The 14,053-nt window shown below is 43.1% G+C and overlaps 2 protein-coding genes across 4 annotated transcripts in view; both read left to right on the forward strand.

The window, feature by feature from the left end:
• Positions 1-826: 826 nt before the first annotated feature.
• On the forward strand, positions 827-9,385 carry ercc4 (excision repair cross-complementation group 4). Its single transcript, XM_038736147.1, has 10 exons — positions 827-1,130; positions 2,157-2,337; positions 4,007-4,202; positions 4,356-4,563; positions 5,139-5,319; positions 5,404-5,529; positions 5,641-5,745; positions 7,322-7,976; positions 8,082-8,194; positions 8,354-9,385. The coding sequence occupies exons 1-10, from the start codon at positions 954-956 to the stop codon at positions 9,091-9,093; spliced, it is 2,682 nt and encodes an 893-aa protein (XP_038592075.1). The 5' UTR covers positions 827-953; the 3' UTR covers positions 9,094-9,385.
• A 4,462-nt stretch (positions 9,386-13,847) lies between these two features.
• Positions 13,848-14,053, forward strand: part of mrtfba (myocardin related transcription factor Ba) — a 31,195-nt gene continuing 30,989 nt past the window's right edge. For all 3 annotated transcript variants that reach the window (XM_038736560.1, XM_038736562.1, XM_038736561.1), the window contains exon 1: positions 13,848-14,049. The gene's annotated coding sequence lies outside the window, so the exon portion shown is untranslated. The remainder of the gene's footprint in view (positions 14,050-14,053) is intronic.

A 14,053-nucleotide genomic window follows, 5' to 3' on the forward strand; every position in this document is an offset into this window, starting at 1 on the left:
CATTTGAGAGCAGAGATTGTTTTCTATCATAAATGATGCATTCACATGCTCATGGGGAAATCCAACATCAAAGACAAGTCTGTTTGCATTAAAGATGTGTCATTTTAGGGAAGTCAAAACAAACAAGGAGAGACAAACGAAAAGTCTAACATGAATTTAGGACTCAAAAATCTCATAAAAACCCAACAGTTTTTTTCCAAACTGCAGGAAGTCATTCCTGCCTGTGGCCATCAAACTTTATAACTCCTCCCTTTAAGTGTCTGACCTCATTATCTATTTTCTGTCCAATATTACCTGTTTAATAATTAATGCGCAAAATTCTCTGCTGCTATTTATTCACTAGTCCTTTTTGGTTCACCATAATAATTCTTAATAATGTAAATATTGTACACACACACCTTTATATTTGTCTTTATATTTTATATTTATACTATTATATTTATATACTCTTTATCTATCTACCTTTGACAAGTGTGTAATTGTGACAAAAGAATTTCCCCTCGGGGATCAATAAAGTATTTCTGACTCTGATTTCCTTTTTATGAGAACGTGACATGGAGATATTTACAGAGAGATAAAGCAAGAAGGAGACTAAAACACTGGTTGCATAAATAAACCATCAACAACCAGATTCGTGTACAAACAGAGCACAGTTTATAAAGAATAACCTGACACCGTCAGATAACCTATATAAGAATTGACAAGTTTTAATTGCTTGGTTTTATTGCCTGCTACAATCCTCCATGTCACTAGATGGCGCTCTTGGTCTTAAATGTCACGCACTTTTACGTCCTCATTTGTTTTTAGTGTCACGTGACCGGAAGTGCAACTTCAAAATATTGAACAACAGACCCGAGCGCCCGGTGTCCAGCTGTTTCACAATGATTTCTGTCGCTTTTAGCTAACATTTATCTCGGGCAGTGAGAGGAAACTCTGTATTTTGCAGCTCCAACATGGTGGGGCCGCTGCTGGAGTTTGAGACGGAGATGTTTCTGAGTCTTTTCGGCTGCGACGGGCTGCTGGTGGTGGCGGAGGGGATGGGGATAGACCGCATTCTGCTGCAGTTTATGCGGGTTTACTCGGAGCAGGACAGCCTGGTCCTTCTGCTCAACACAACCCCACCTGAGCAGGTGAGGAACACACGGCTAGCTTGACTCTTAGGGACGCTCCCTAACTTGCCCCCATCTTAAGTCAAGGCTTTGTTACAGCAACGTGGCAAATACAGACGTTTTTGTTGGTTATCGGCAAAACCACAAACTGTGAAGAACATTGTAGATTTCAGAATTGTGTTCTAACATTTCAATATGGTGGCTGTTGCAAAATAATCCATAGCCCCCGATATAAAGGAACAATGCACTCTTTTCGCAGCAGGGATTTTGACTTGTCAAAGCAGGAACAGCACAGGTGGAATTAATATTAACGATGGCTGCACTCCATTTAGATGAGCCAGTTCTAGTGCTCTGATATTGTGCATGATCCCTCGTGGCTTACTGGGACACTTAATGGAATGGAGCCATTGATAATTATTATTGTTGTTTACACCTGGGCTTGACCTGCTTTACCAATGACATGGCAAAATGTCTGCTATGAAAAGGGTCTATTTACATGCATCACATAGCTTATCTGTCATCATGAACGACACTGCTGTGATACCTCTCACAGTACCGTCCCGTGTCCAGTATTTATTTTTTTCCCAGGGTAATGGTGTCACACCTCAGAGCGAGCAGCCAAGCCTGTTGTACTGTAGGATCACATATCACATAATAAAGTTGTAGTCAGTCACGCTTTTTTAGCATTTCCCACACAGTTACTGGTTGGTGGACTTAAATACTACATAAGGCAAGATGATTTTACAGAGACAAAAGATTACAGCCTCCCTAATTCCCGACTGAGTATCGAATTTCAGAGTTTTACAGGTACCTCTTGCTGCAACCAGTGTGTAAAGGTTTAACACTTGCATTTAGCTGAAGCTTTGATCCAAAGCAATTTACAATTGCTAAGAGCAACTAGGGGTTAAGTGTCCTGCTGAGGGACACATTGGTGGATGTGTCACAGTGGGGAATTGAACCCACGTCTCTCACACCAAAGGCATGTGTTTTATCCACTGCACCATCACCACCCTTTAACAACACACTTCTCTCGTCCTCCCTCCTCAGGAGTATTTCACAGAGCTGCTGCGAGTGGACGGTGTGACCCACTTGCCCAGGACAGTGACCAGCGATGTCCAGAGCACTGAGCGCTATAATGTTTACACGGGGGGAGGAGTGCTGTTTGTCACCAGTAGAATCCTGGTGGTCGACTTCCTCACTGACCGCATCCCTGCCCATCTCATATCAGGTCAGACAAGAGCCCTGTTTGCTTTGTTATATTGTGTAATTTTATGTATTACCAACAATTATTAGCCTCAGTTAGTCTTTGGGAACATTTGTTTGTGTACTTGTACTTTGCATCCTATAATGTTATGTCAGTCATCACTAAAATTATTTAAAAATGTGTTTTTAATTGCCTAAATGACGGATTAATTATTAGCTTAACTAAATGTGTAACATATGATCTGTTGGCTTGGGCCTAGTAAAAAGCAAGGGCATTGTCCATTTGAGTTATAAAGGAACAATAGTAATCTTAAAAGCCAACGAAGGTTGAGGTCAAGGGCAACTAGATTTGGTTGAAGAAAAACTAGAAGACGTTTCGTCCCTCAGCTATTAAACCTCTGTGGGATTGTTAGCTAGAATCGCCGATACGGCTGGTTCGCTAGTGCTCTTGGCTGTGGTAACAACAGTCATCATGGTGGTTAGAACCACCTGTAATGAAGTCTGAACGACCATCGTTGGCATCTTCACCTGAGGCCAAAAGGAAATGCTTGTTCAGTTTCCTGGGAAGTGTGGTCTGCTCTGTGGTGCAGGGTTCTGATGACCCCTAGCTTGTGTTTCAGTCGGTGGTGGGAATCAAAAAGTAAGTATTGGTCCATGCGTGTCTGTTTCCTGTAAACCCCAATTTGCAGGCTCCTTGCCTCTTCAATGTGTACAGCGCAGTCCAGGAAGGCCAGACTGTTGTTGTGGACACCTTCTCGTGTGAACTTGTTGTTACTGTCCACAGAGTTGATTTGTTCTGTGAAGGCTTGCACTTCCTGGGTTTTAATTTTGACCGAAGTGTCATCCACATACCTGTACCAGTGGCTCGGTGCTGTTCCTCTGAAGGAGTTGAGGGCTTTTCTCTCCACTTCTTCCATGTAGATGTTAGCCACAATAGGTGACACTGGTGAGCCCATGGCAGAGCCATGCTTTTGTCTGTAGAATCCTCTGTTGTACTGGAAATAGGTGGTGTTTAGACATAAATAATTATAATAATTATCCTGGCTTTAGCTGCTGTCTCTCTTGTTAGTAGCCCACATGTAAAAGACCTGTCAATCAACTTGTGAGTGACAGGATGCTCCAATGAAGTGTTTTGAAATGTTGGTGGACAGCAAGCATTTCCATTTGGCCTCAGATGAAGATACCAACGATGGTCATTCAGACTTGGCCATGGGTGGTTCTAACGACCATGATGACTGTCGTTACCACAGCCAGGAGCACTAATGAACCAGTGTTATCGGCGATCCTAGCTAAAGATCCCACAGAGGTTTAATAGCTGAGTTTCCCTACCAGTCAGTCAGAACTGAAGTCTCTTGGATGAGGGACGAAACGTCTTCTAGAATCTTCAGCCAAGTCCAGTTGTCCTTGACCTTGGATAACTATGACCTGGATGACTGAGAACCTTCAGAGTAATCTTAAAAGGGTGATCCAAATGTAAACACAAGGGTAGCCCTGTCCACCAACATTTCAAAACACTTCACTGGAGCATCCTGTCATTCACAAGTTGATTGACAGGTCTTTTACATGTGGACTACTAACAAGAGAGACAATCGCTAAAGCCAAGATAATAATTATGTATGATATTGCTAACACAATAAATCAATGTCTTAGATAATAGTCATTTGACAGACTATCCTTCTGTTCCACCCCTTCAGGCATCCTGGTGTATCGTGCTCATAAAATCATTGAGTCGTGTCAGGAGGCCTTCATCCTTCGTCTGTTCAGACAGAAGAACAAGACAGGCTTCATCAAAGCCTTCACTGACAAGGCCACGGCCTTCTCCTCGGGTTTCTGCCAGGTGGAGCGTGTGATGAGGAACCTCTTCATCAAGAAGCTCTACCTGTGGCCCAGGTATGATGGAACGTAATAGACCCTTTTTCACAACAGACATTTAGACACATCATAGCAGGTAAAAGCACGGATGAAATGCACAACATTAATAAAGACTGCATTCTTCCCTCATCCGTCTTCACCTTTGCTCTCTTAACTCGCTTCCTTTAACAGGTTTCAAGCGTCAGTAAACACAGCACTGGACAGGCACAAGCCGGAGGTGGTGGAGCTCCATGTGTCATTGTCACCAGCTATGAGGGCCATACAGAGCTCCATAATGGATATCATGAGCGCCTGTCTGAAGGAGCTGAAGCGCTACAACCCCACCCTGGAGGCCGAGGACCTTTCCCTGGAGAACACGCTAGGCAATGCCTTCGACAAGGTCCGTCACTGTGTTAATGATGTAGATTACGCTGCTTTGGCGTTGAATTTGTTTACACTTCTAGAACATATATGATTAAAATATTGAATGGAAATTACATTTTTTACTAGGCCTAATGTAATGGGAACAGACTCAAAACTACACAAAGCTGACATTCTTATGATGGATTGGGGCGTTAATACTAAGTAGCAAAGTGAGCCTCCAAAAATTTGCACTCAAAAATACTTAAAGCTCTAATTGATAACTTCCACTGCCATGCAGCCTGCATCATTCTCTATGGATAAGTAGAAAAACATGTTTGAAAGAGTTTGGGAGAGTTGCCTGTTCTATTATGCTCCAATCTACCTTGTAAAACCATCAGATGTCTTTTGTGTTTGGCTAAATATTACAGGTAATTTTAAGTAGTAGATGGACCTTTGATGATTTTTGCAATCATTACAAATAACAGGAGGATCCCAGTAATACTAGGACTTACTATATAACAACACACCTTCTGTTTTTGCCTTAATACTATAGTTGCAATGCCCTTCCAGTGAGTTGAATTTTAATTTTTATGGTTGTGTCCTGCCATCTAGACCATCCGTCACTACCTGGACCCCTTGTGGCATCAACTGGGAGCAAAGACCAAAGCCCTGGTCCAGGACCTGAAAGTGCTGAGGGTTCTCCTGCTGTACCTCACCCAGTATGACTGTGTCACCTTCCTCAATCTGCTCGAGTCGCTGCGCTCCAGCCAAAAGATCTTTGGATCCAATTCAGGTAAACTAGAAGTACTTAGCTGCTTTAATCTTTGGGATTAATCATTCATGTTTGATTGCACGTGCCTGTTTTTGTAACCGTCAGGGTGGTTGTTCCTCGACTCCAGTACCTCCATGTTTGTGAACGCCAGGAGTAGAGTGTACCGCATCCCAGAGAGCAAGAAGAAACTCAAAGTGGGAGCGGAGGCAGAGAAGTCATCCTCTGCTTTAGGTAGCTGACCAGTGAACAGATCTCAGCAATGTTATCAGCTTGTGTGTGTTCTGTTTTTACTAAATTACTAAACATTCTGTGTGCGTGTGTGTGCATGCACGCGTGTTTCAGAGGTGAAGCGGGAACTGGTGCTGGAGAAGAGCCCAAAGTGGGCGGCTCTGTCTGAGGTACTGCAGGAGATTGAGAGGGAGAACAAGAGCTCTCAACATGAACCAGGTTAGAGCTCAGTTCTGTTAAAGCATTAAAAAGGTCCACCATGTCAACAGTGTATGTCATCTCTATAGATTTGCATTTAAAGTAATGTACTATTAACATGAAATTTCACAGAAACTACTTTTTAGTTTCCCAAAGGTGGTCTATTAACTTCTAACCTACTACATAGCACTGACATAGGAAAAGCATCAAAGAAGATAAAATCCTTAAATTGAATTAGATTTAAAATTTAGAACCGGGAGAGAGGCCAGCCTAAACACAGCTGACATTTCACAAAGTCTTCCTCAGGGTGTGCTGGTTTGTCCTGGTTCACTGCCTTGTGCTTCGTACATCACATCATACACACATTACATACACTTACTTTACTTGCATTATACACAGGGAAGGCAAACTAATCGCCCTGAAATTGGAGAAAATATGGACTAGGGCTTTCTCCCAATACATTACTTCTGTAGATGCTTGGAGGTACATGGAAATAATGTGGAGTAGCTCAAGTAATTTGACAGAAACAGAGATCACGATTTTAAATAAAAAATTCTACCACATATTGAATCATCTGTAACACCAGAACACAATGTGTTGAGAGTGCATGAACACTAGCTTGCAAGCAAGCAGAGAAGTTGATGCAGTTAGCGAGAAGTGATGGATGAATGTTTGAAACAGTTAGCTTTAAGAAATGGATAAACTGTTCAAATAGCTTAAAAACCGTTTAAAAGGAAATCTATTAATAAGTGACATAATGACTTCCTGTAGCTTTCTTTGTAAGGAATTCATTCCTGCCAACTGCCCATACACAACAAGCATCCCCTGTGTCAGGACTGGCACTCGTCGGAGCACGAAACATCTGGCTCTTTTTCTTTCTTTGAAGTGGAACAAATTGTTCATATACATTCATTATTATACGTTCATTGACATTCACTAAATCACTAGTTTGAGCTAAATCGTGGTGTCGATAAAGGGGTACTTGAGTTCATCTGGAAGGGCTGTGGGGGGTACGTCTCACAAAAATGTTAAGAACCACTACAGTAAAGCCATGCGGAGTGAGTTGAGCTGAACAATTATTAAATTTTTTATTGAAATCGCAATATGGCCTACTGTAATCACAGGAGGTGCAATATTTATGTCAAAATACCATTTTTAAATAAATAGTGTTGTGCTGTAGAGATGTCCTAGTCACACATCACGTTCCACAGATTTTCTTTGGCACAGATCCTTGAAAAAAAATCACATTTTCAATGAAAATGAGAATAATAATGATGTAAATATGATCAGTCCCTCTAGTATCGCAAATCATATTGTAATTGCTGTGTCAGTCAAGATAATCACAATTAGATATTTTTTCAAAATCGTTCAGCCCTACAAGTGAGCTAACAAGTACAACACCAGAGCTAGGAACACCTATGTAAAGGAAAGCAGCCACATTATTAATATTAGTTACATCTGTGTTCCAATATGAACAACTATCAACAAAGTTTATTTATTTGCCACGTAGATGATGATCAGTTAACAGCAGGGTGTGCACACACTCACCTAACCCTGGTACATGTGTATCTGTGTAACTGCCTAATGTCACCCCCAGGTCGTGTGCTGATCTGTGCCAGTGATGACAGGACTTGTGCCCAGCTGCAGCAGTACATCAGGCACGGCTCTGAGTGGCTGCTTAACCGACTGTATGCCCGTACGATTGCTAAACGGGACTCCGCTGCAGCCGCCGCCTTTGACCTTGACTTGCACAAAAAGGGCAAAGGCTGGCCTAAAAAGGGAGCCAAGGGCAAGGAGCCTGCACAGAAAAAAAACCCAAAGAGTAAAAAAAGGCCATCCCTGACCCTGACCCAGATGATGGGGAAAAATGAAGGTGACGCAGCGATGATGGGCAGCAGTGGAGATGAGGATGACATGATGGATGAGGATGTAGGGGAGGAAGAACAGCTGAAGCTGGATTTGTCATCGGATGCCTACTATGGCATCCTAAAGGAGCCGCTGACTGTCATTCACCCACTGAAAGGCCTCACCGACCCCCACAGCTTGACCCGGGTGCTGCATGAGGTAGAGCCCAGTTTTGTGGTGCTGTACGACGCTGAACTCAGTTTTGTCCGCCAGCTGGAGATCCACAAAGCTAGCCGGCCCGGAAAGCCACTTAGGGTGTATTTCCTCATCTATGGAGGCTCAACAGAAGAACAGAAGTACCTGACGGCGCTGTCTAAGGAAAAGAAAGCCTTCGAACACCTGATCAGGTCAGAACCATCTCTTTCTCCTCAAAGCACATTCAGAGTATCTGTTGGTGTTAGTTCTGTTGAAGCGTCGGCTTCTCACCGGTGCTTGTACGTGTTTCTCTGCAGGGAAAAAGCTACTATGGTCATCCCAGAGGAGAGGGAGGGGCGAGAAGACACCAACCTGGACCTTGCTAGAAATTTAGAGCCCGCCAACGCCACCACCAACACGCGCAAAGCAGGCATGTCTATTTTAGTGTTTTTTGAAAGGTCTAGATTTGTTCACTATCTTTTGATTCTCTTTGAATTTTCTGTACAGTTTCCTTTCTCTTATTCCAATTTTTTTTTTTTAATAAGTGTAATAATTAATTTTGTATTTCTATTTTCGATCCATTTACCAGGAGGCCAGGAGCAACACAAAGAGCCCTCACGAGTCATTGTGGACATGCGTGAGTTCCGCAGTGAGCTGCCCTCCTTGCTGCACCGGCGTGGGCTGGACATCGACCCTGTCACTCTTGAAGTCGGCGACTACATCCTGACCCCGGATACGTGTGTCGAGCGCAAGAGCGTCAGCGATCTGATCGGCTCGTTGCAGAGCGGCCGCCTCTACACACAGTGTGTCTCCATGAACCGCTACTACAGAAAACCAGTGCTCCTCATTGAGTTTGACCCAGCGAAACCGTTCTCCTTAATGGCCCGATCCGATTTCCGTCATGAGATTTCGTCTAATGACATTTCTTCAAAACTCACCTTACTCACCTTGCATTTCCCCAGGCTCCGTATACTCTGGTGCCCGTCCCCACACGCCACAGCTGACCTCTTCCTGGATCTAAAGCAAGGTCGCTCTGAACCAGATGCTGCAGCAGCTCAGGCGGTCACAGCCGAGTCAGACATGGTGGCTGAATCAGCAGCCCTCTACAACCCAGGACCTTATGACTTCCTGTTGAAAATGCCTGGGGTCAATACGAAAAACTATAGGGCTCTTATAAAAAATGCAGACAGCTTGGCAGATTTAGCCAAACTCAGCCAGGACAAACTAGCAGAAATACTCGGGAATGCTAACGGCGCTAAATTGCTCTATGAGTTTCTGCATAATGTCGCGGATGTCCCTGCTCCTGCTCAGAAGGCCAAACTGATGTGATGGGCAGTTAAACATCTGACTTATATAAATGTATTTTCCTATCATTAGGATTAGTTTTGCATTTTAAAGCTGGATGGAAGTGGCGTTGTAGAACAATGGAGACCTTATTTTAGTCAATATGAGTCTTTGCCATTAACAGTGAAATATGTATTATCTATGAATGGACAGAAATAATACAGGTTTTTCTATTGTATTTTGTAAACTACTCTGCAAGTGGAACATTTATTAGATTTTTAAAATAACTTTAAAATAAGAATTGCATTCTGATAAAATAAAAATCCTTAAATATTTTGTTTTGTGTATGCTTTGTTTCAAAATAAAGCTTTCACAAATAACACCATTTTTAAAACCCTAAAGGGTACATGGAGGCGGCTGTGGCTCAGAAGGTAGAGCAGGTTGCCCACTAATCAGAAGATCGGCAGTTCAATCTGTGGCTCCTCCAGGCTCCATGTCGATGTGTTCTTGGGCAAGACACTGAACTGTTCCATTGATGTGTGAATGCGATGTAGTGTAACAACGCTTTGAGTGGTCGGAAGACTAGAAAGGTGCTATACAGAGCATTTACATTAAATTTTATATTTTTTATATTTTACATTATATTTCACCATAATTTGTTTTAAGATTTTAACATCATTGTCTTGCCTTAGAAACGAATTGCAGAGAGAATGGATGGTGATGACTCTGGTCAGTTGTTAGCAATGTTAAGTTTAAAATCAGTCAGTGGGAAGAGACATTAAAGTTTTTAAATCCTCTGCAATCCATTCCATTTATAAGGTTCAAAGTGGAGGAAGGTGGACTTCCTAAGTTCGGGGACTTTGTATTGCTAGTGAGGAGCAGCCTACCTTTGTGTCTTCTTCTTACAGGTCTCTCTCTCGCTCTCTGTCTCAATGACAGAGCACTTTACCCAGATAAAGTTATACACAGATGAGGTTATCTGATTAAACATGAAAGCAGTTTGCTCCTCTTTAGTAATTGATGGATTGATATTGAGCTATTTTTGGGCAGTTGATACTTCTGTCCTTTTGTAACTGTAAATACATTCAAACCTTGACTTGTTTCAGGGTTAATTCAGAATTCAAATCTACCTCTGTCTCTCCTTTTCATCAAACTCCCTTTCTGCTCCCTCATCCATTTAGCTACAGAAATTCAAATATAAAAATGGTCTGCTTAAGGACATGTGTGCTACTTATTACCTTTTATACTATAATATTTTTTTTTCAAATCCTAATAAGAAATAATTTATTGATCACCGAGGGGAAATTCTTGTGTTACAGTTGCACACATTGCACATGATGGCATTAAGAATAGAAATAATAGAAAGAAGGTAGATAAAGAAATATATAAATATAAGGCTATAAATATAAAATATAAAGAAAAATATAAAGGGGTATGGATATGTACAATATTAACATATTAAAGATTTGCAATGGAAAACAGTACGGTGAATAAATAGCAGCAGAATTGCCACCACTGACTCATAAAACATCCTTAGTATCGTCCGGCAGATGTTGAAGGTCCTCAATAGATACAGTGGGGGAAAAAAGTATTTGACCCCTTGCTGATTTTGCAGGTTTGCCCACTTACAAAGAATGCAACAATCTACAATTTTAATCATATGTACATTCTAACAGTGAAAGACAGAATCCCAAAGAAAATTCCAGAAAATCACATCATATGAATTTATAAAAATTGATAACCATCTGATGAGGAAAAACAAGTATATGACCCCCTACCAAACAGTGAGTATTCTGGCTCCTACAAGCCAGTTAGTCTTTCTTTAAGACACAGCCCCAATCCCAACCAATTATCTACATCAAATACACCTGCCTTACCTCGTTACCTGTATAAAAGACACCTGTCAACACCCAAACAACCAGCATCCAACATCACCACCATGGGCAAGAGCAAAGAGCTTTGTTGATCTGCACAAGGCTGGGATGGGCTACAAGAGAATCGGAAAGCAACTTGGAGAGAAAAGATCAACTGTCGGTGCAGTTATCAGGAAATGGAAGAAGCACCACACCACCGCCAACCTCCCTCGGTCTGGGCCTCCACACAAGATCTCGCCTCGTGGGGTGTCCCTGATCATGCGAACGGTGAGGAATCATCCCAAAACCACAAGGGGGAACTGATGAATCAACTGAAGGCAGCTGGGACCACAGTTACAAAAGAAACGGTTGGTAACACACTACGCCGTCATGGATTGAAATCCTGCAGCGCACGCAAGGTCCCCCTGCTCAAGAAGAAACATGTACAGGCCCACATGAAGTTCGCCATTCACCACCTGGACGACTCAGAAGAGGCCTGGAAGAAGGTGATGTGGTCAGATGAGACCAAAATAGAACTTTTTGGCCTCAACTCAACTCGTCGTGTTTGGAGGGAAAAGAACACCGAGTACAACCCAAAGAACACCATCCCCACCGTCAAGCATGGTGGTGGCAACATCATGCTTTGGGGGTGCTTTTCAGCCAAGGGGACGGGACAACTCCATCGTATTGAGGGGAGGATGGACGGGGCCATGTATCGTGGAATTCTGGACCAACATCTCCTTCCCTCAGTGAGAGAGCTGAAGATGGGTCGAGGATGGGTGTTTCAGCACGACAACGACCCTAAGCACACCGCCAAAGCAACAAAAGAGTGGCTGAAGAAGAAGCACATCAAGGTTCTGGAGTGGCCTAGCCAGTCTCCAGACCTGAATCCAATTGAAAATCTTTGGAGGGAGCTTAAAATTCGAGTTGCCAGGCGACAACCTCGGAACCTGAATGATTTGGAGGCTGTCTGCAGGGAGGAGTGGGCCAACATCCCTGCCGAAATGTGCACAAACCTTGTCACCAACTATAAAAACCGTTTGACATCTGTGCCGGCCAATAATGGCTTTTCTACAAAATATTAACATGCTGTTTGTCCAGGGGGTCAAATACTTGTTTTTCCTCATCAGATGGTTATCAATTTTAATAAATTCATATGATGTGATTTTCTGGAATTTTCTTTGGGATTCTGTCTTTCACTGTTAGAATGTACATATGATTAAAATTATAGATCGTTGCATTCTTTGTAAGTGGGCAAACCTGCAAAATCAGCAAGGGGTCAAATACTTATTTCCCCCACTGTAGAAATAGAGACGGCTTTGGCCCTTCCTGTAGAGTGCTTGGGTGTTCTTAGCCCAGTCCAGTTTATTGTCAATGTGCACTCCCAGGTATTTGTAAACCTCCACAATTTCCACACTGACCCCCTGGATGGAAACAGGGGTCACTGGTGCCTTGGCTCTCCTTAGATCCACAACCAGCTCCTTAGTCTTTGTCACATTTAGCTGTAGGTGGTTCTGCTCACACCATGAGACAAAGTCCCCCACAACAGCTCTGTACTCAGCCTCGTCACCCTTGCTGATACATCAAACCACAGCAGAGTCATCAGAAAACTTTTGAAGATGGCACGACTGGTAGTTGAAGTCTGTGGTGTAGATGGTAAAGAGGAAGGGAGAGAGGACCGTCCCCTGCGGGGCCCCAGTGTTACTGACCACACTGTCTGACACACAGTGTTGCAGGCGCACTGTGGTCTGCCAGTCAAGTAGTCAACAGTCCAGGACAGGAGGGGGGGATCCACCTGCATCTCTGTCAGCTTCTCACCCAGCAGGGCCGGCCGGATGGTGTTGAAAGCACTGGAGAAGTAAAAAAACATGACCCTCACAGTGCTCGCTGGCTTGTCCAGGTGGGCGTAGATGCAGTTGATTAGGAAGATGATGGCGTCCTCAGCTCCCAGTCGGGGCTGGTAGGCGAACTGGGGGGTCCAGAAGAGGTCTGACCATGGGCCACAGCTGTCTCTCCAGGGTCTTCATAATGTGGGAGGTCAGTGCCACATGTCTGTAGTCCTTGGAGTCACTGGGACATGGAGTCTTTGGTACAGGCATGAGGCAGGAATTTGCAATTCAACTCTTACCTCTGTGTAATAAACACACACCACCTTGTTTTGCTATCTTTGTGAGGATTGGTACTTTGTTTTTGTTTTTGTTTTTTTACAAATGAAGAAAAAACTATTGCCAATACTGTAGTAGATCCCAGCTTTCTGTGAATGAATGTCAGCTCTTGCAGTTTGGTTCTTAATCCTGGCAATTTATTTCACATTTTTACATTTTCACTTAATACTTTGCAACCTCAGCTCTTTAGGCCAATGTGTTATTTGTCCCAAAGTGATGTGCAATTCAGTTCATCTGTCTGATAGAAATACAAAGAATTTTCAGGAAATTCATGCCACCTTCCAGCTTTTACAGTAGTATTACTGCGAAGATTCAAGATTTTATGGTAATTATTAGGTAATGCAGGTCAGCTTCCGGGTTGTTAAAGCAGTGCAGGGCAATGCAATAAAAACGTTCAGCCTTTTCAGGTAACAAATTTCAACTTCCAGCTTTGACAGTACAATTTAACTTGACGTGTTAATTCTTAGACCCTCTTTAGTTATGCAGTCCAGCTTCCAGGTTGTTAAGCAATTTGAGCTTCAAGACTTTTCAGGAATTTCATTTCAGCTTCATTTTCCAGTTTCGCTGTCCTCTTTGTGGATGTCAAGCTTCACTGGAACAAGTTATGCAACATTACCAGGTCGCATGTCAGAACAAAAAGCAGATGTGGCTGATTTGGAGAAAATTGTGAAATAGGGGATCAGTGGTGCTGTGAGGGAGTTTAGTAGAAATACGAACCAAAAACGTGGCCAGGCTCCCGGGTACTTCATACTCTACCTGACCACCCCCCCCCCTGTCTGCAAGGCTTCCTATCCCACAGCGTCATTACGTCACTCTGCATCCGAACATAGACCAGTCGCAGCCATTTTACTCCGCGAAATAAACTTCAATCTCACAGCTACAGGAAAAAAAACAAACACACACAAGATAGCTCCGCTGGCATTAATGGATATCTCGTTGTGAACCTGGGCTCGGACAGATCCCGCTTTCAAGCCTGTTATTCGGTAA

This window comes from Micropterus salmoides, unplaced genomic scaffold (genome assembly GCF_014851395.1).
Source record: "Micropterus salmoides isolate LMB-PRFRI ecotype aquatic unplaced genomic scaffold, ASM1485139v1 Ms_hic_scaffold_21, whole genome shotgun sequence".
NCBI lineage: Eukaryota > Metazoa > Chordata > Actinopteri > Centrarchiformes > Centrarchidae > Micropterus > Micropterus salmoides.

Bases quoted from the DNA above. Each gene is read 5' to 3' on its own strand.
- ercc4 (XM_038736147.1), top strand. From the start codon at position 954: ATGGTGGGGCCGCTGCTGGAGTTTGAGACGGAGATGTTTCTGAGTCTT. The intron at 4,564-5,138 runs GTCCGTCACTGT...CCTGCCATCTAG, and splicing joins TAGGCAATGCCTTCGACAAG to ACCATCCGTCACTACCTGGA. The intron at 5,530-5,640 runs GTAGCTGACCAG...CGCGTGTTTCAG, and splicing joins GAAGTCATCCTCTGCTTTAG to AGGTGAAGCGGGAACTGGTG.